Source organism: Canis aureus, chromosome 2, assembly GCF_053574225.1.
Source record: "Canis aureus isolate CA01 chromosome 2, VMU_Caureus_v.1.0, whole genome shotgun sequence".
Classification (NCBI taxonomy): Eukaryota; Metazoa; Chordata; class Mammalia; order Carnivora; family Canidae; genus Canis; species Canis aureus.
In genome coordinates this window covers 65,652,924-65,673,077 of record NC_135612.1, presented here as the reverse complement: position 1 = coordinate 65,673,077, position 20,154 = coordinate 65,652,924, and the positions used below count along the sequence as shown (strand labels likewise).

The window sequence follows — 20,154 nt, the reverse complement described above, 5'->3', positions numbered from 1 at the left end:
ATCCCTTATGGATTGAATTCACTCCATTTACAAGGACTATGTTTCTGTTTACCTAAAACTTTGGAGTGCAAACCTAACACTTCTTTGAAAACAGTTCAGGATACCATAACACAGTGAATGGTGCTTGGACTGCAGTTCCTCCATTCCTGGTGGACTTCTGAGTGCCTCTTTCTTAGTCCATATGGCAATTTGTTATACGAAGCTCCTGGAGACTTGTGGCTGTTTTGGTGCAATGAGAGCTACAGTGCCTGACAGGGTCGTTGCCAGTGTATCTTGTTCTGTTCAGTGCCTGTTTGTCAGCAGCTCCAGTTTGCCTAGTAAATCACTAACCCAATCTCTGATGGGTCTCACCTTGCAGGGTGGAGGTCTTACGAAGGGAGGATGTCAAGAAGCGCTCAGTATATCTAAAGGTGATCTTCAATGACAAGGAAGTGTCCAGGACCGACAGTCGGCCACTAGGGGCAGACTTCCGAGTTCACTTTGGACAGATTTTCAATTTGCAAATATTCAACTGGCCAGAGAGTTTAACATTACAGGTACGCATTTTAATTATACTCATTGTCCCAAGCATTTTTTGGTGATCACCGGCATAAAATGGTTTTAAAATTTATTTATTTGAGAGAAAAAGAGTGTGCGTGTTTGTGTGTGTGTGTGTATGCGCACGCATGTGTCTGTGCACGTGCCCACAGAAGCAGAGAGGAGGGGCAGAGAGCTAGGGAGAGGGAGAAGCAGACTCTTCACTGAGCAGGGAGCCCAATGTGGGGCTCAATCTCAAGACCCTGAGATCATGACCTGAGCCAAAACCAAGAGTTGGGCACTCAACTGACTGAGCCACCTAGACTCAAATATGAAATGGTTTTAAATCATCCATTGGCTAGGCTGGTGTCCTGATAGATTTTCAATGTGAACAGAACGTCAGCCTCTTCTTAGCCACATCTGTCCTTATGGTCTTGTCAGAAGAAGATCTGTTTCCTTCACCTCCTGAAAATGCTGGCCACAGTGCTCCTGTGCGTGCCTGGAGATGGGGAAGGGGGATGAGACGTGGGGGGTTCCTGGCTCTTTCACTGGAGGAGTACATCAATATCACTGTCTACCTGGATCCCAGAATGATATACCTCAGAAATCAATACCACCATAATCACAGGTGGCTATGATGAGGTGGCTACAGATTATAGGATCTCCCCAAAAGAAATATCACTGCTAATCCAAATCCCATCATAAGCAATATATTATTTGTCCCTGTTTTAGTTTCCTAGGCCTCCCCAATTAAGCTGTACAAACTTGGTAGCTTAAAACAATAGATACTAATTCTTTCACAGCTCTGGAGGCCCTGAGGTCTGAAATCTAGGTGTCAGTAGGGCCATGCCCCCAAAAAACTCTAGAGGAGAATCTTTTTTTGCGTCTTCTGCTTCTGATGGCCCTTGGAGTCCCTTGGCTTATAGTGCCACTCCAATCTGCTTCCATCTTCGTGTGGCTATCTCTCTGTCTCTAAGTGTCCTTTTTTGTCTCTTAGAGGACATTCTCACTAGACTTAGGCCAACCACAATCCAGTGTGGGCTCATCTGGATGTTTAACTAGTTATCTATAAAGACCCTATTTCCAAATAAGGTCACATTCCGTGGTTCCAGGTAGACAGCAATTTTTAGAGGATATTATTTAATCCACTACAGTGTTCAAGCTTGCTCTTCTAATGGCGAATCCTCTCCCATGATGCTAACAGAATTCTCTTTCATGATAGTAATAGGCCTGGTAACTAGGGTCACAAATATCTGGCACAAATGCCTTTGCTTGCTATCCACCACCCACTTAGAAATCACTAGTCCTCATCCACCATTTATGCAGAATTTTTCATTCCCATCTACCACCCTTGCAAGAAATGACAACTTGGTCATGTATTTTTCCCCCACTGAGCCTGGATATAGCTTCAGAATCCTTCTCAACACTCCAGACAGCCACTACCTATTGGTTGTAATTGACATTATCTGGAGGTACGATTATAGCTTTATCATTATTATAATATTTAAATACCTATGTACTGGATTCCTTAAATCCCACTCTGGCCACTAGACCCCCCTTCCAAGATCCCCTGGACCTTCCCACAATGGATCAATTAAAGGTTGTGTGAACAAGGCTATGTCTCCAGGACCTTGTTCTCCTATATGACTGACATCTTTTCTGATTGATTAGTACTTGACCATGAATGTTCTTTGACATTCTGAACATCAACCACTACCTAGATCTCAGTAGTTAAAAGCCTATTAAAACTAGTAAAGGATGGAGCCTGGGGGGCTTAGTCATTTAAGAGTCTGACTCTTGATTTTGGCTCAGGTCATGATCTCAGAGGAATGAGATTGAGCCCAGTGTTGGGTTCAGCACTCAGAGCAGAATCTACATAATATTCTCTCCCTCTTCCTCTGCCTCTCCCCTCCACATTTGCAATCTCTCTCTCTCTCTCTCTCTTTCTTTCTCTCTTTCTCTCTAAAAAATATATGAATATAAAAAATAAGGAGGATCTTTAAAAAAAAACAGTAGAGAAAGTTTGGGACAGCTAAGATAGGTTGTCCTTTTGAAATGGGAAGGAAGCATAGTGGAAATGCTCAGAATGAGGGTAGGGTTTCCAAGCAATGGGATGGGGACCCTGAGAGGATCAGCCCTGAGCACCCAAGGTCAACCACCTCAGATGGGGATTGTCCCAGAGGTTGTGGCAATTTTATCATGTACCTCTTCATCCGTGACCTGGTGGTTGGCAAGGGCAGAGGGCGTGATCCTCACTTACGTGGCACCACATATCAAGACTCAATCCAGATTCTCTGCCATTCTGATAACAGCACTGACATCTACCCAATTGAAAAAGTATTTTTTTCAATTTTAGAGTTGACATGGCCCAGTAACCCCTATAATTCTTTAAAACTCTAATTTTTAAGAAAATACCTATGCATTCTGGAACTTGAAAAAAATAGGACTTATTTTGCTACTAACCTGAAAGTTCACTATGGGTGGGAGGAGAAAGTGAAGACATTTTGTTAACATAAAAAAATGGTATTTGAAAGGGGATTGAATTCGGAGGTTTGGTGAAAAACTAAGATTTCTTAAAGCCTGAAAATTCCCTTTCTGAAGATCATAGGTGGGAAAATTATCTTTAAGTTTCTACTTGCTTCCCCCTAGGTTTACAACACTGTATGGCTACAGAGGGTGAAGTAGGGCAATGCTGCCAGAAGGTGAGCCTTCAGAGGCACCCAGAGTCCCCTCCTACTCTGTGCTGGGAGGTGAGCTGGAGCCACCCGCTCCCTTGGATCTCCTCCGGGTCCCCTTCTGACCGCCTGGACCACACAGAGGGCTCCTCTTCCTCTGTTCTCTTAGCAAAGCTGTGTCTGAGGGACTCTGGGATCCAAGCCACTGGGTTTCACATCACCACTCCCTATGAGACATACCATTATTTGCATCACTTAGCTACCATGCACCACGGATCAAAAGACACACTCTCATTTCAGATATGCTGAAATTTAAAAATCTAGTACTCTCTGTCCTACTAAGACCTGATTAATTAAGAGAGTCCTTTCTGTCCAGGGATTCCTTGAGCGAGCAGCGGGGGGGTGGGGGGGTTGGGGGGGTGCAGTGCCCTTCTGTTTGGATGGCCAGGGGCTTTGGATGGTTTAAAATCTGAATGTCTTTGGGGTAAGGCTTGAAATCCACTGGCTCCCACATCTTTGTCACTTCCCACATGAACTCTCCTGCCCTGGCTCTGAATGCATGTGCTTAAGTGACAGTTTATTTTTTTAAGATTTTTATTTATTTATTCATGAGAGAGACAGAGACATAGGCAGAGAGAGAAGCAGGCTCCCTGCAGGGAACCCCATGCGGGACTCGATCCCCCGACCTCAGGATCATGACCTGAACCTAAGGCAGACATTCAACTACTGAGCCACCCTGGTGCCCCCAAGGAGAACCAGATTAAGGGGGAAAAGCAGAAAGATGGGCAGAGTGAAGTGAGGGAGAGAAGCAGATGATAACATGGGATACCACACCCAGTGGAAAGGAGAGGCAGCCCTGGTCCTCCTCCCCAACACTCCACGGAGAAGAGCACAGAGCAGGAGAGAAGCCCCTCCCCTCCTAGCAGGTGCCCCTGAGGGCTCACATTCCTTGGCCATCTCTGAGAGCTTCTCTGCTGGGCAGTCCTACATTTTCTGAATTTCCATGGAAGGAAAGACACCCTCCACTTTCCATGAGCACCAATATTTTATTTCGCATATATTCTGAAACAGAAGGGAAGCCTCTTAGCCTCTCTCCTATTTGCTGTCTTAGAGATTAGCTTGCTCAGATGTTGCAATCAAAACACATTTTTTAAGTAATGTGAAAAAAGTAATTCTCTAAAATATTATGAAATGGATTTTTTTAAATAAACAAGCAAACTGTTATCCTAGAATACCAAGAATATATTCATAGGCAATTAGCGTGGCCCTGAGAACTGAATCATGTAACCTTTTAAATATTACAAACTAAAAGACCCTTGGCTAAGTTCTTAAGCTATCTATAGAGATTTGATAACGGATCAAATCACATATCATAATGGCTCAGTGGCCTAATTTTTATGATTGAGTAGTGATTACAGATGAAATTAATTTAAGGGCTATCATATTTCAACTCTCTAGGAATAGAACTGCCATTTGGGAATTCGCTGCATAATTGCAAGTGTGAGATTAGGAAAGTTTCAAAATTACTGGCAGCTTTAAGAGGGTGAGAAAAATTGTCTTAAATGCATCTGTTTATGCCAGTGTTATCAAATCCCCAACTTCAGAGCCCAGTGTGCTTCACAAAAAGTTCTGAGATTCTCAAAATGAAAATGCATCAGTTGGTGACCCAACAGCCAAGCCATGAATGTCTGCTGCTTAAGAGCCAATGAGTGTCTGATCCTGAGCCAGGCATGTGGTGGAGAACTGGAAGTCCCAGGTGGGAGGAGTTCCCATAGCGCTGCCTCCGGGAGACTTAAATTCTGCTGGGAGATGAGGAGAGAGCTAGAGAGAAAGAGTACTTGGCTTTGTACGGATGTCAGGGACCCTTGATAGAAACAGCATTGAGCATTGACTGTGGGGTTTGATTCCTTGCATGTTTTGAACCCTAAGCCTGAAGCAAGGCTTGAGAAAGGAATGCCAGGGTCATCCTAGGAAGCAGGAGATAAGGCCAGAGCTGGCACGAAAAGCCAGCAGGATAGGATGGGGCCCAGCCCTAGAAACAGGCAGAAGGAATTAATTAGAACAGCACTGCAACCTTGAAAGGAAGGACTAATCCAATCCCATCATGAGGGCTGGACCTGTGACAGTACAAAGGAGTTGAATCACGGCGGGCTCCAAGGGGAGGGGAAGACTTCTCGGGACATGGGAGTACAAGCGGGCCCAGAGTCCCTCCAGAAAGGTCCTAAAAATCCCCACTTTTGAGGTCTTTCCAAAACAAATGCTTGGCCTTTCAGAAGAATGAAGTTTGATTTAGAAAAAAAAATCGTTTGGGGGCACCTGGGTGGCTCAGTGGGTGAAGCGACTGAGTCAGTGTGATCTAAGGTCATGATCTCAGGGTCATGAGATTAAGCCCTGTGTCAGGGTTTACAAAGGGCATGGAGCTACTTAGGATTCCTTCTCTCCCTTTCCCAAAGAAAAAGAGAGAGAGAGAGGAAGAAAGAGAGAGAGAGAAAGAGAGAAAGAGAAAAAGGGGCACCTGGGGGGCTCAGTCAGTTAAGCATCTGCCTTCGGCTCAGGTCATGATCCTGGGGTCTTGGGATCAAGCCCCTCATTGTGCTCCCCTGCTTAGTGGGGGGTCTGCTTCTCCCTCTCCCTTGTGCATGCTCTCTCTCTCTCAAATAAATAAATAAAATCTTTTTTTTTAATTTTTATTTATTTTTGATAGTCACATAGAGAGAGAGAGAGTGAGAGAGAGAGAGAGAGGCAGAGACATAGGCAGAGGGAGAAGCAGGCTCCATGCACCGGGAGCCCGACGTGGGACTCGATCCCGGGTCTCCAGGATCGCACCCTGGGCCAAAGGCAGGCGCTAAACCGCTGTGCCACCCAGGGATCCCCTAAATAAAATCTTTAAAAAAAAAAAGAAAAAAGAAAGGAAGAAAGAAAGAAGAAAATAGTTTTGTGATGATTACCTTTATTTCTTTATCATTCACATCTGCATCAGTCATTCGTCTTCCTGACTTCCCAAATTGACAGCAATCACATGGTACTGCTGGGTGGCACTTATATTTTGTCGCATTATTATTTTTCCTTATGAGTCAATCCTGTCAATCTTTCATATTCCTAGTATGGGGACTGATAATAGGAAATCCACCTTTTGAACCTAGTTGGTGATGACTCAAGTTCATTCCTACATCCTCTCCTGATTTCTCCCTCTCATCCACAGAACTGTGTTATTGGAGTGGGAGAAACAATTGTATTTGGAGAAGTGTCTTAATTAGCCCTTGGCCAGCTCACTTTTGTGACTGCTACTGGTCCTTTGTGGACATTAGACAAAAACATAGTTTTTACACATATATCTTCCCTATGAACTCAATTGCATGATGCTGAGTCAGACTGTTGAAAACTGACCCCAAAAGCCGAGGTGAGCAGATACCAGGAAGCCCAACAGAGTGCAGAGCAGAGGAGCCTAGAATAGGTAAAAGGCCAGTGGATGCAGTGGGAGGATGGGTTGCAGGGGTCCAGGTGAGGTCACCTACATGTAAGAAGATGCAGGCTTGAATGGGACAGGGGCCTGTGAAAATGGCCTAGGAAATAACACTTATTGCTTATTCAACCACAAGACCAAATTCTTCACATACACTGTCTGATGTTATCCTTAAAAAAAAAAAAAAAAAAAAACGCAGATACTATTATTCTCCCAGTGACACTTCAGAGATACCGAGTAACCTTACAACATCAAGCAGGTCAAGACACAGAGAATTCAAACCCAGTCCTGCCTGACTCTAAATTTCACTCTCATTTCACCATGTTAACTGGGTATAATGATAAAGAAGAGCAAAGCCTAAAACTTGACATATCTCCACACTTTGAGAGCAATTACTGTGGGAGAAGTCTTAGAACACAACTTCAGGCATCACAGCACACTGAATTGTGTAGATATTTAGTAATGTCTAGTATAACAGTTCCTGAGCAATTGCAATATGCCAGGCACCATATTTTGTGTATAAACTCATTCTATGGGGTGCCTGGGTGGCTCAGTCAATTAAGCTCTGCCTTCAGCTCAGGTCATGATCCTGCGGTCCTGGGATTGAGCCCTACATCGGGCTTCCTGCTCAGCAGGGAGTCTGCTTTTCCCTCTCCCTCTGACTGCTGCTCCCCCTGCTTGTGCTCTCTCTCTCTCTCTCCCTCTCTCTCTCTCTCTCTGCCAAATAAAATCTTTAAACAAAAAACAACAAAAGAAACCTCATTGCATCCTTACGGTAGTCCTATGGTAGCTGTATCATTGTCCCTGTTACACTAAAATGCTGAGAACTTAAGTACCTACCCTAACGTCCCACAGCCAGAAGGTAGCAGAACCAGCCCCCAGCCCACAGAACACGCTCTCATATCCACCTCATCATGCTGCACCCACTCATAGTCTGTACCTTAGATCCAACAGGCACTTTACTGCATAAACATCATGCAAAGATGAGGGAAAACAGGAAAATGACAGGAAGACCTCGTGACTGAGGTCCAGTGAGATGGTAGGAGAAAAAAGGAAGAAGCCAAGAGAAGGCTCCTCTCCCAGAGGCTTGGCAGAGAAGGCAAGAAGGGAAATGGATCAGGGTTTTGTCAGGGATTGTGGTTTACTTTGGGTGTAGTTGATTTGAGCATGTTTGTTAGCTGTGAGAAAAGCAACCAGTACAGAAAAGATTGGTGACTTTGAAAATAAAAAGGAAAGCTGTGGGGAGAGGGACCAGACCCCACAGGGTATTGGGAGGGGTGGGGTCAAGACATGACGGGAGGTTCCTCTGGGTCAGGCATGATGTCACAGGGGATGGTGTAGAGGACAGGGCTGGGAGGGGGTCCACCTCAGGTGCCCTCCACCTTTTCAGCAAAGGAAGAGAATATGTGGGCACAAGACTCAGAAGGGTTTGATTCAATCCTGAGGGAAATGGGGACCATGAGATGAGAATGTCACGAGCAGCCAAGCTTAAAGAACAGCCACCTGTACTGGACCCAGCATTACCAGGTGCAAGACATGGAGTGTTCTGCTTTGTTCTCTTCTGTTTTAAAAGCAGAGAATCATGATTTAAAACCATGCAACATAAATTCTGCTTCACAGGGGAATATTGTTTTTTATCTCTCTTAATGTCCCTACATTTCTAAGGTTCTAAATACTGCTAGCAGGTCCACCTACCCCAGATGGTTGAGTTAAAGCAAACAATATTCCAAATAGAGTAGTAATAATTGCATAAATCACCCCAAGTTAGACAAATATATAAACAAAACAAAACAAAACAAAAACAGAAACAAACTCTTAAATACAGAGAACAAATTAGTGGTTGCCAGAGGGAGGAGGGTGAGGAAATAAAAAAATAGGTGGAGGGCATTAAGAGGTAAAATCTTCCAGTTATAAAAGAAGTAAGTCACAGAAATGAAAAATACAGCATAGTCAATAATACTAGAATAACGTTGCATGGTGACAGATAATGACTACACCTATTGTGGTGAGCATTGCACAATGTATAGAACCGTTGGAGCACTGTGTTGTACACCCACCTGAAACTAATATAGCATAGTATGTTAATCAAAGTTCAATAATAAATTTTTTTTAGATTTATTTATTTGAGAGAGAGAGAGAGAGCATGCACAAGCAAGGAGAGGGGCAGGGGGTGAGGGAGAGAGAGCATCTCAAGCAGAATCCATGCTCAGCGTGAAGCCCCACACAGGGTTCGATCTCAAGGCCATGAGATCATGACCTGAGCCAAAATCAAGAGTCAGATGTTTAACCGACTGAGTTACCCAGGCGCCCCAATAATAATTTTTTTTTACCAATAATCTCAAATTGGTAGCCATGGATCTAATTGCTATTCTGAATTTACTGCTGCAACAACAGAAACATTTTAGAACAGTTGAGTGTAAATCAATTATATTTCCTGTCTTGTTTCTCCACTAGCATTCCACCTTCAAACACACAGAGGAGCACCCTTCTTACTCAGAGCAGTGCTTCTCAAGCAGAGGTAATTTTGCAACCAGGGGATATGTGGCAGTGTCTGAAGACATTTTAATTCTAACAAATGGGGAGCTGGTACCTCTGCTAATGGGTTGAGGCCAGTGATGTGGCTAGGCATCCTACAGTGTACAGGACAGCGCACCACAATGGAGAATCGTCCGACCCAAAATGTCAAAAGTGCTGAGTTTGACAACCCCTGACTTAGAAAAGAAAACCAAAAACTAAATTTAATTATACAGAAAGCTGTTTACAAACCCCAAACCAAGATGCCCAATTTCTGATTTTTTTAAAACAGCATTGCACCCTAGCTTTAAAAAGAATTGCTGTCACCTTGAAAGAGCAGGGTGAAAAGTGCGGGAAAATTCTGGATTTCTTTTTTACTTTGACAGATGGAATCCATTTTTCCGTATTAAAAAAAGTTGAGAAGTATCTTTTGAGACAGGAGTCTCAATTAACAAACCCTCCACTCCCCTTGAGTCATAACTTCCTCTGTCCTACAGACTCAGCCCCAAGAGTTCCCATTTAGTTCCTCTCCTGACATTAAACAGGAAGGTGTTTCCAGAGACTGGGAACGAGGACCCTTCCATTGACATCCACCAGAAATGCCCCTTCTACAATAACTGCATGTCTTATGGATCCTTACTAAGCACACCTATAGGGAATAAGAACCCAAACAGAAAAGCTTAGAAGTGGGGTGCCTGGATAGCTCAGTCAGTTAATTGTTTGGCTCAGGTCATGATCTCAGGGTCCTGTGATCAAGCCACATGTCTGGGCTCCCTGCTCAGTGGGAAGTCCGCTTCTCCCTCTCCCTTTGCCCCTTCCTCTCTGCTCATGCTCTGTCTCTCGTTTCTCTTAAATAAATAAATAAAATCTTTAAAAGAAAGAAAGAAAAGCTTAGAAGCAGCTCTTATGGTCCTTTCATAATGAAGTATTTGATGAATTATGAAAGTCCAACAAAGATGTTTTTGTAAAGCCGTTGGAGCCATGTAATTTAGAAATCTTATCTTATACAGCTGAGTAAGCAAACACTAAGTTTTTATGTTATAGAAAGAGACGCAAAGTATGTGAAAAATGTTTGGATTTGTTCTTATTTTTAAATATGCTTCACACACTTATTTAATTGCATTGAGTTTGGAGAATTTTGGAATTCTGAAGTAGTAGGAGGTAAGAGAGTCACGAGGTCAGGGACACAAGGTTTAATGAAATGTTAAATACAGCATTCATGTCAATTTCTGAAACATTTTACCCTCATAAATGGTATTTTCTGACTATTGGTATGCTTTCTATTCCCTTCACTTGAAGTGATATCAGGACTTCATTAACTCCTGATTTTTTAAAAGCACACTTTTAAGGCTTAATGTAGTTCATTTTTTTACCTCCTTGTCTTTGGGGACTCAGAAATATAGATGATTTCATTACAAATATGGAATATGCCATAAAATTCCTATAAACCCTCAGCAACTTAACGTCTTCTTTGAAAAAAATTAGTGTCTTGAGAAAACAGATCTTACAAATTTAATTTTTAAAAAAGAGATTCTTATTTCATAAAGTTTACTAAAATCAGTTGACCAGCAATATTTAACAAGATATTTGGGAAGTGTAATTATGTTTATGAAAGAGCTTTGTGAGCCACATAGTACTATAACAATGCAGGTACTTATTCTCAAATGTATGCCCAGAGGAAGAAGAATAAACATTTATTGAACTCATAAGGGAGGAAGACTTTTGATCCATGTCCCAAAGCTTTACCACTGCCTTCCTGCAGAGCTTTAAATAACATCTTCATTTTACAATGAAAGCAAAAATCGTGGAATGTTATGCCCAAGGTCATATGGCTACTAAGTGTCAATGTCAGGATTCAGATCTGCTGAACACAAGACTGCCCTGTCCTGTCCGCCACACTGCCCTCTGCAGGCTTCAAGAGGAGTTATAGGTAGGAAGGAAAATAAGACAATGAGGGGCACCTGGGTGGCCCAATCTGTTAAGCATCTGCCTTTGGCTCAGGTCATGATCCCAGGGTCCTGGGATCAAGACCCACATCGGGATCCTTGCTCAGTAGGGAGCTTCCTCCTCCCTCTCCCTCTACCTGCTGCTCCCCCTGTCGGTGCTGTCTCTTTGTGTCAAATAAATAAATAAAATCTCAAAAAAAAAAAAAAAAAGAGAGAACATCTGAGAGCCATACTACACCAGATCTACCAGCTGTTCAGAGAAGAAAACCATTCCATTCAGTGGATTTATCATTTAATGCCTCACTTCTAGGAGTGTCTGGCTGGCTTAAGCAGTCAGTGGAGCATGAGACTCTTGATCTCAGGGTCATGAGTTTGAGCCCTATGTTGGAAGTAGAGTTTACTTAGCAAAAATATAATAATAATAATAATAATAATAATAATAATAGTGCCTTACTTCTATTCAGAGTTAGCATGCTCCCTTCTAAATACATTAATTCCCAAATGGCAGGTACTGGGCATTCAAAGGGAAATCAAACAAGACCCCTATCCTCAGGAATCCCCATGTCCAATGAGACAGATGATGCATAAATAAGGAATTTTGATAGAGTGGATAAGTATTTCTTTAGGGAGAGCATGGGATATAGTGATGGCACATACATGGGTATAGGACAGGTGCCTCACTTGGTGCCCAGTACACCTGGGCACCTTACAGTGAGTTAAAGCACCTGCACTGAAGTGAGCAGGCCACACCTGCCTTGCTGAGATAGCAACCCTCTTGAGAATTCTGAGCAACTAAGAAGTCTGAGACAGGAATAGCTCGTAGTCTTTCGATCACAGTTGCATATGCTGAGGTGATCCTTTAAGTTTTGGTTACAGACATTGGGGATTATTTTTTGCTTGTTTGTTTTTAAAGTAGGCTCCATGCCCAGCATAGAGCCCAACACAGGGCTTGAACCCATAACCCTGAGATCAAGACCTGAGATCAAGAGTCAGATGCTTAACCAACTGAGCCACCCAGGTGCCCCTAGACATTGTATTTATAGTATTTCCATGTTTTGTTGTTTATTTCATTCAGATTTTAAATATTCTTTCAATCCTTATTTCTCACCAGTTTGTCTAAACTAATTATATGTTCTGGATCATGCTATTACTTTAAAAGAATTCTTCATTCTTTGATTGCATTTCTGATTGTCCCTGGCCCATAAGGAAGACATAGCAAAAAAAAAAAAAAAAAAAAAAAGTATGAGTTTCAAAATGAAATACTTGTGGATTCAAATCCCAGCTTTTTTCAAAGTGAAATAGTTGTGGATTCAAATCCCACCCCAAATGGGTGGCTGGGGGAGTTTCTCCTCTTGGATCCTCAAATCCATCATCGAGAATTTTTGGGTCTATTATCTTGCTTAGTCTTCACCAGAAACCATCCTTTATAGGAATATGTGAAAGATTAGACAAAATACCAGACCAAAGCCTGTACTGGGCTGCATATAAATGGATGTCTCAATTAAGACGTAGGCAAAAAATAAAAAATTTGAAAAAGAAAAGGAACTATATCATTTTCTCAGGCTAAAACTTCATGCTAGTGAGTCCATAATGTAACAGGTCAACCAAGGTCTTCGTTGCAAGACAAAATAATCTGCTCAATGTTCTTTAAGTTCTGTAAAGTTACAACCCACAGGCTCTGATGGGAGTTTGGGGCAAGCAATAAGTGGCACTCCTTTTTCCATTAGAGCTCTAACCAATAAAAATAAAGAGAAATTTAAAAATTTAAAAATTGTAGAAAGGGATGGATATTCCCTACAAATTAACAGAGGCTTGAGTAAACTTATCAGTCAGTCTCATTGTACAGAATATATTTTGATACTGATTCAAACAAGGTTTTATAGTAATTTTTTGGACCCTGAAGGAAATTTGAAACTTACTGATATTTAACATCATGAAGGAATTACTATGATAATAATATTATAACTGTGCTTTCTTATATCCTTATCTTTTAGAAATGCATATTGAAATATTTACAGATGAAGTGATGTCTGGGTTCCAAATATTGGTGGAGAGGGGAAAGCCTGAGAATAGAAAGGAAATCTGATTGGCCATAAGCTAATGGTATTTGAAGCCAGGTGAGGGGTTCATACTATATTATTCTTCTAGGATTATATATCTGACATTTTCCATAAAAGATAGTTTTTAATAGAGACAAAAATATTACCTATTTACTGAGAAAGATGGAGAATTTGATTTATTCATGGGCTTCCCACTGAGCCCTGAATTAGGTAGACTTGGCCCCTCAGCACAGGCAGGCCCTGACAATCACAGGTCTCTCGGTGCACACAGCCTGTTAGAATAGCTCACAGTGATACTGTCTAGGGTCCTGAGTTCAGTTGTTATGTCTTTGTCTTTGCCGCAGTAGCCCCACCAAGTTCAGTCAGCCATCTGTCAAATGCAAGCTGGTGGATACCAGGGAGATGATGAGGCCAGAATGGCAGCCTCGCACAAAATCATCCTCATCCTTGGAAAAGAATTCATATCATATACCCTGTAAGGGAGAATAGGGGGTGAGGAGGATCTGTAGGGTCATCTTTGTGCATTTCAGTTTGTAAGTGGAAAGTATTAATCAGTGGGGGGGGGCTCTATTGCACAAGAAGAAAATATGAAGATTTAATTAGTAAAAATGAAAGGAGCATTTTAGAAAAATGTGTACCAGCCAGAGACCTCTTGGAGGGAAAGAATAAAACACAGGAAAGAAGCCAGCAGAACTGTGGAATATTTTACTATCTTCTTGCCACAAAAGTGAAATGATCCAAGGATGCAAGAGAAATTTGATCCAATGAAGCAAAGAGTCCTATTGAAGCTGCATTGTATATTCATAATCTGTGGTTGCCTTGGCAATGGATCCTTCATTTCATAGTGACAGCATTATAATGAGACATGCCACAGTAATTAGAGCTACAGTTAGCCTAGTTGGCTCCTTCTTAGGAGAAGGTCCGTGAAGGAACTTGTAGGGTTTCAGCAGCTGACAAATTAAATGAGCTCTTGAAGGAAAGAATTTGAAAGATTTACTAAATAGTAGATTTGAACCTGATACTCTAGAGTACTTCTAGGTATAATACTTTTCCTCTTGACTTTGCAGTTGATGTAAATAATAAATCATCTAGTGGCATGCCCATTTTATCTCACCCATTCCACCTGATGGCATTTCTTTCTGAAATAACATGAACCAGGAAAAAAGAGGAAGCCCATTCTCCAGATAACCTGTGTATCGATTTGAAATGGAAAAACTGGTGTGGTAGCCTGCTACTTTGCTTAATCTCTCTATCCCAGGAGAGTAGACAAGAAGACAGGATGTCAACAGCTTAGCCACAAATTGGGTGTAATTTAGTCTCCATGGGAACCATAATAACACAACTCAACTTTTCCACTCTGAGCTAGACAGTGATCAACATAGATAAATGGATTAAATATCCAGGAGTGAGCACACTCTTGCTATTTTTATTTGACTGTTTTTCTTCCTCAATTTCAGGTATATGAAACAGTTGGACACAGTGGTACGACTTTGCTAGCAGAAGTGTTTCTGCCTATTCCTGAAACTACCGTTGTCACTGGAAGGGCTCCTATTGAAGAAGTGGAATTTAGCAGTAACCAGCATGTAACACTGGACCACGAAGGAGTTGGAAGTGGTACAAAAAGCTAATTATTATTAGTGGCTCATAATTTTACTGTCAGTTTTGAACATAGCTTTTTTTTTTTTTTCATTTTCAAACAACCAGGTAATTCTAAAATTGCTTTCAGAAATTCAAATTAAAATGATTTATATAATTTTTTGCAAAGTCATTTTTATATATTGTTCATGGCCAGTAAATTCATATAACTAGGCAAGTATAAAGCAGTTTGAGAATTCGAATAAAGACCTTTAAAATGCCTTGACACCTTAATTTTTCTTCTAAGAATCTTTTCTAAGAAAATAATTTGAAATGAGTACAAAGCTTTGTGCATAAAAAAATGTACATCATGATATTCATAGGGCTGAAAATTGTGAAAAATCTTAAATAATTATAATAGGGAGGTTATTAATTAATATTCTCTCTCTTATCCCCTATAATTGTGATTAGATATATGATGGCCCTTCTTTGTCCACCATGTTTCTTAATCTCTGTAATATACTTGCTATCTTTTTCTTTCACTACTGTATTCTATAAAACTTCGTTAAATCTGTCTTCCAAGTCATGAATTCAGTCTTTGATTGCGTCTAATCATCAAAATTCATCATTGAGGCTTTTCTTTAATTATTTTATTTTTCACCTCTAGGAATTCTATTTATTTCATTTTCAATCTGCTTGGTCAGTTCTGATAACATTTGTCCTTTCTTCCAACTCTCGATCATTTCATTTCTTTTATCCATTCATATTTCATTTATTGTTAAAAAGACATTATGTATATTTTTAATGTTCTGTACTTGATTATTTTAATATATATCTGTTTATTGGTCCGGTTCTGTTCCCTCATATTCATAGTGGCTTGTTTCTACATGTCTAGTGATTTTTTTATTGTGAGCTCGTATCTGGAAATGTATCTGCAAGAATTCTTTAAGGTTCAAATCCATTCACCAACTGAAAGGTCTGGAGACCTAGGCTTCAGTTCTGACTTTCACATTGATAAGCTGTAGGTTTCTAGTAATTATATAATCTATAGGACTCTAATAATTATGTAATCTATTGAATATCATCTGAATCTAAAGATTCCTTTAATTCCTTTAGTGTCTTTTAGGGTGATTTTGAAGATTAAAGCATACGTTCAATTTGAAAGAAAGATCTTTGAAAAATAAAAAGACGTTATAACAGCCTAATAGTGGTACTGTTTTGTGCTATGGATATGAACTGGAACTCCAGGGCATGCAGTGGCTATATTTAGTGCTTGAAATCCTTTCTTCCTTTAGTTGATTAAACAAACAGTCCTGAGACTTTTTATCATTAATTTCCAACCAGTAGAGGCCAAATAAGTAAGTGAGACTTACTGTTGTCACAGTAGTTTAATAACAGTAGCTAAGGCTTGTCAAGTAGCCACTGTCTTCCAGGCACTAAGTGCTCTGCAAGTATGACCTCACTTGGGCGTGCTTCCACCCTCAGCCACTTGGACTTGTTCCTTCTGCCAAAAATGCTTTCTCCCCACATATCTGCATGTCTCACTTCCTCATTTTCTTCAGGCCTTTATCCATGAGTCCCTTCTCATGGAGGCTCCTCTGCCACCACATCCCCCCAAAGCACACATATTCCATCTACATTCCCTAATTTATGGTTTCTCTTTCACATTTATCACTCTCTAACGGACCACACATTCCTCTTATTTCTCTTCCTTATTTCCTGTCTCCTTGGCTGGAACTTAAACTTGAGAACAGGGATTCTCATCAGTTTTGCTCCTTTACTGGTATCTGCAGTCTAGAATAGTGCCTGGTAGGAAGGAGGAGCTCCAACATGCATCTGTTGAATGAGTGAATCAATGAATGTCTTCATAGTAATCTTTTCGAGGAGGTACTATTATTACCCCTACTTTACACATAAAGAAATGAAGGCTTGGAGAAGTTAATCAATCCGTTTATGGTCACACAGCTGTTAAGTGGCAGAACCAGAATATGCACACAGATGATCCCACTGCAAAGTGTCTCATTCATTATATGGTCTACACTCTGCTGTCGGAGACAGAACTAAGAGGCCAATTCTGAGCATCATTGCCTGAAGAAGTTCAGTGATGCTAACCTGAATTATGTGTTGCATCCTGCCAGCCCTTTCCACTCTGTTCCATTTGTCTACTGTCTGCCTTCTTACCAGAACTGGGCTTACTCCCTTTTTCTAAACAACATCTGTGTAATCTGGTGTTTCTCTAGGAGTGCCCTTCTCATTTGAAGCTGACGGTAGTAATCAATTGATTCTAATGACATCGGGGAAAGTCTCCAACAGTGTGGCATGGGCCATTGGAGAAAATGGGATACCTTTAATTCCTCCACTGTCACAGCAGAACATCGGATTTAGAAGGTAATGTGTGTCTATAACAATCCTATGAGTAATGTCAGCATTTGTATTAATGATGTGGGAGGAAGAAGCTTGCAATATCACATTCCTTCCTTTTATTCTCATGTGCCAGTATTTCCAGGGCTTTTTTAATTTTCTTGAGGTAAGAATTAAATATATGAATAGCCTAATAAGTATTAGATGTTTAGCAGTGTCAGAAACAGCAAAAAGCATTTTGCCTTATTTCATCTCTCCAGTAACTCTGTGAAGGATTCCTGTCCCCACTTTATAGCCAGGGGAAGCGCACAGCACATGGTTGTGTATATGTGGTCCTCCACGTGAATGATGACAGTGGTAGAACCTTCTGGTTATTATAGGTCCCTTCTATCAGATTTGTTCCTTGATTGTTAGCCCCTTTGGTTCCTTTCCAGACCAGAAGAAAGGCACTCTGGGTCTCAGCAGTTCCCCCCAGGCGGGTCCCACCTCCTCGTGGTTGGTGCATGTCCCAGCAGCCTGCACTATGGGAGCCAGGTGCCAGGGCTCAAGTCTTGCTTTGGTCCTGCCCCAACAGATGTGTCCTGAGTTGATCTCATGTCTTTTTGATGATGGCCATCCTAGCAGGTGTCAAGTGATACATCACTGTAGTTTTGATTTGCCTTTCCCTGATGGTGAGTGATGTGGAGCACATTTTCACATCCCTGCTGGCCATTTGTATGTCTTCTTTGGAGAAACGTCTACTGTGGTCCTCTGCCCATTTTTTAATTAGATTATTTGTTTTTTTGCTATTGAGTTGTGAGTTCCTTGTGTATTTTAAACATCAACTCTTTATCAGACATGTGGTTTGCAAGTATTTTCTTCCCCAATTCACTCTTCTCTATTATCTCTATGACATACTTAGTAGCAGTCATCAAGTAAAGGAAACTGGCAAAATTCCTTCCTTATGATCAGATTTTCTCCCATAGATAAGAAGAGCCTCTTTAAGCAATGCTGTCCCTGGGATTTTGGGGCTTGAGTCAAACTGCCCTGTGAAAGTGTCTATCTCATGGCATTAACTTTTCTTCCAGTGCTTTGAAGAGGGCAGATGCCATCTCGTCTATTGGTACGTCAGGACTGACAGACTTGAAAAAATTGGCCAAATGGGCAGCAGAGTCCAAGCTCGACCCAAACGACCCCAACAATGCCCCCTTGATGCAGCTAATCTCGGTAATGTGGCAGGAGAACCATGTACACACTCCCATTTCTTGACTTGGTGCGATAATAATAGAAATGGCTCAGACCTTTACACACATTTTCTTTCACACAGTGTTCTCCAGTGTGATAGCGTTTTAGAACATGAGTGGGCTGTTGAATGACAGGTTGACAGTCCAGTTCTGCATCGGCCTGGCTGTGCAATCAAAGCAAGCACCTGTGCTTTTAGGTGCTGTGACACCCTCACAGTGTGGCCATGAGCACATGCACTGCTGCATTTCAACACTCAGCTGGGCACACAATCAGTATGCAATAAATAATAGTTGTTGTTGCAGTGTTGTTGTTATTCTTACCTCCAACTTCTATAAAACCATAAGGAAAGGTCTTACTTGGCCCCTCTGATGGAGAGGAGCCTGAGTGTGGACCCTCAGAGTCCCTTGCTCAAGCTCACAGGACTGGTAAGAACTCAGGTCCAGATCAATCTGATTTCAGAACACATGCTTAGTCTATCACATTTGGAAGAGTTGGTGGGGTGTTTTAAGAAATGGTGGTTTTGTTTGCTTGTTTTCCTGTTTGATGATTAATTAGATTATCATTTAGGTTTCATTTAAGTATGTTGAGATAAATTGCTTGTGTCTATCATAACATTCAAAATTCTCTCTTCAGTGAATTCATAAATAAAATGGAACTTTAGTCAATAAATGATTGTTCTTGGTGGCAAATACAATTGTTCTTACTCCCAAGTTCATAATTCCCACAAAAACATAATAAACAAGTAGATGATCTGGAAAGTGACCATAGCAACATATTCTGTGATTATACTTACTAGTGTGAGTTCATCAGCAGGGTAAGTATAACCGGGATTACATTTTCATTTCTGTCTTTGACTTTCTAAGATAAGTCTCAAAGTAAGTTCTGGCTTATTTTGACCTTTATCTTTCTAAGCTCTCCTTCCAACATGATGCTTCTTAATGTCACTGAAAGAAATATTAAAAAGAATAGGCCATATTACCTAGAGCATAGTCTATTCCATGTAGAGTTTTCAAATCATGCTTCAATTACTATATTTAAATCAGTGGTAAGAAAGTACAAATGTCACCTCCATTTTTTCCTTTTTAACTATTTGTCTTCCCATAGAAGGACAGAGCACAGGGCTGGCCTTCCTGACTAGTCTCTTTTTCTGGATTTTCACAGCAGGATCACCTTTCCTATTGCACAGCCCCAACAAATCTCTGCTCCTTGTTTTTCTTCCTGTGAGGAGGAAGTTGCCACTGGCAAAGCACCCAGACAAAGTCCAAGCAGACTGTGGGCAGGGTGCAGCCCCACCTGCTCAGACTCTAAGTGGTACCCTGAAACCATCCTTTCTGTGCCAGTGTAGGGGGGTGAGCACCCACATCCATCTCTGGCTCTCTTTATTCAGTGAACCAAGGCCATGAGGTGCTGTTCAAAGACAGAAGAGCATGACCCTGGAGCCAGAGAAGCCAATCAGTTGATTCTGGTCCCTTATCTACATGTGTACATAGTTGTTTTTTTTTTTTAATATTTTAAAATATTTTGTTACATATAGTTTTAAAGTTATATTAAGTTATACTAAATATTTTAAGATAAGATATATCTTAAATCTATTTTGAATACATATATTAGATCTTACATACACTGTGTATATAAGCAATCCTATTTCCAGTTGGCACCTAGTACTGATACTGATAGAAATCTCTCACTTTTCAGCCTGTATCTTTGCATAATATGAGGGAAGCATGCATACCAAAAGATGAACTTTACAATTTTTTTTGCAAAAATGATTTGGGGTACTTTTTAGAGCTAGGACAGTAATATAATAGCATCTACCTTAT

The 20,154-nt window shown here is 41.0% G+C and overlaps 1 protein-coding gene across 6 annotated transcripts in view; it reads left to right on the top strand.

The window, feature by feature from the left end:
• The window catches only part of CC2D2A (coiled-coil and C2 domain containing 2A), a 137,278-nt gene that overhangs the window by 67,517 nt on the left and 49,607 nt on the right, over positions 1 to 20,154 (top strand). For all 6 annotated transcript variants that reach the window (XM_077877082.1, XM_077877073.1, XM_077877098.1 and 3 more), the window contains 4 exons: positions 359 to 536; positions 14,632 to 14,788; positions 16,990 to 17,137; positions 18,178 to 18,316. In XM_077877082.1, coding sequence (XP_077733208.1) covers positions 359 to 536; positions 14,632 to 14,788; positions 16,990 to 17,137; positions 18,178 to 18,316 — 622 coding nt within the window. The remainder of the gene's footprint in view (positions 1 to 358; positions 537 to 14,631; positions 14,789 to 16,989; positions 17,138 to 18,177; positions 18,317 to 20,154) is intronic.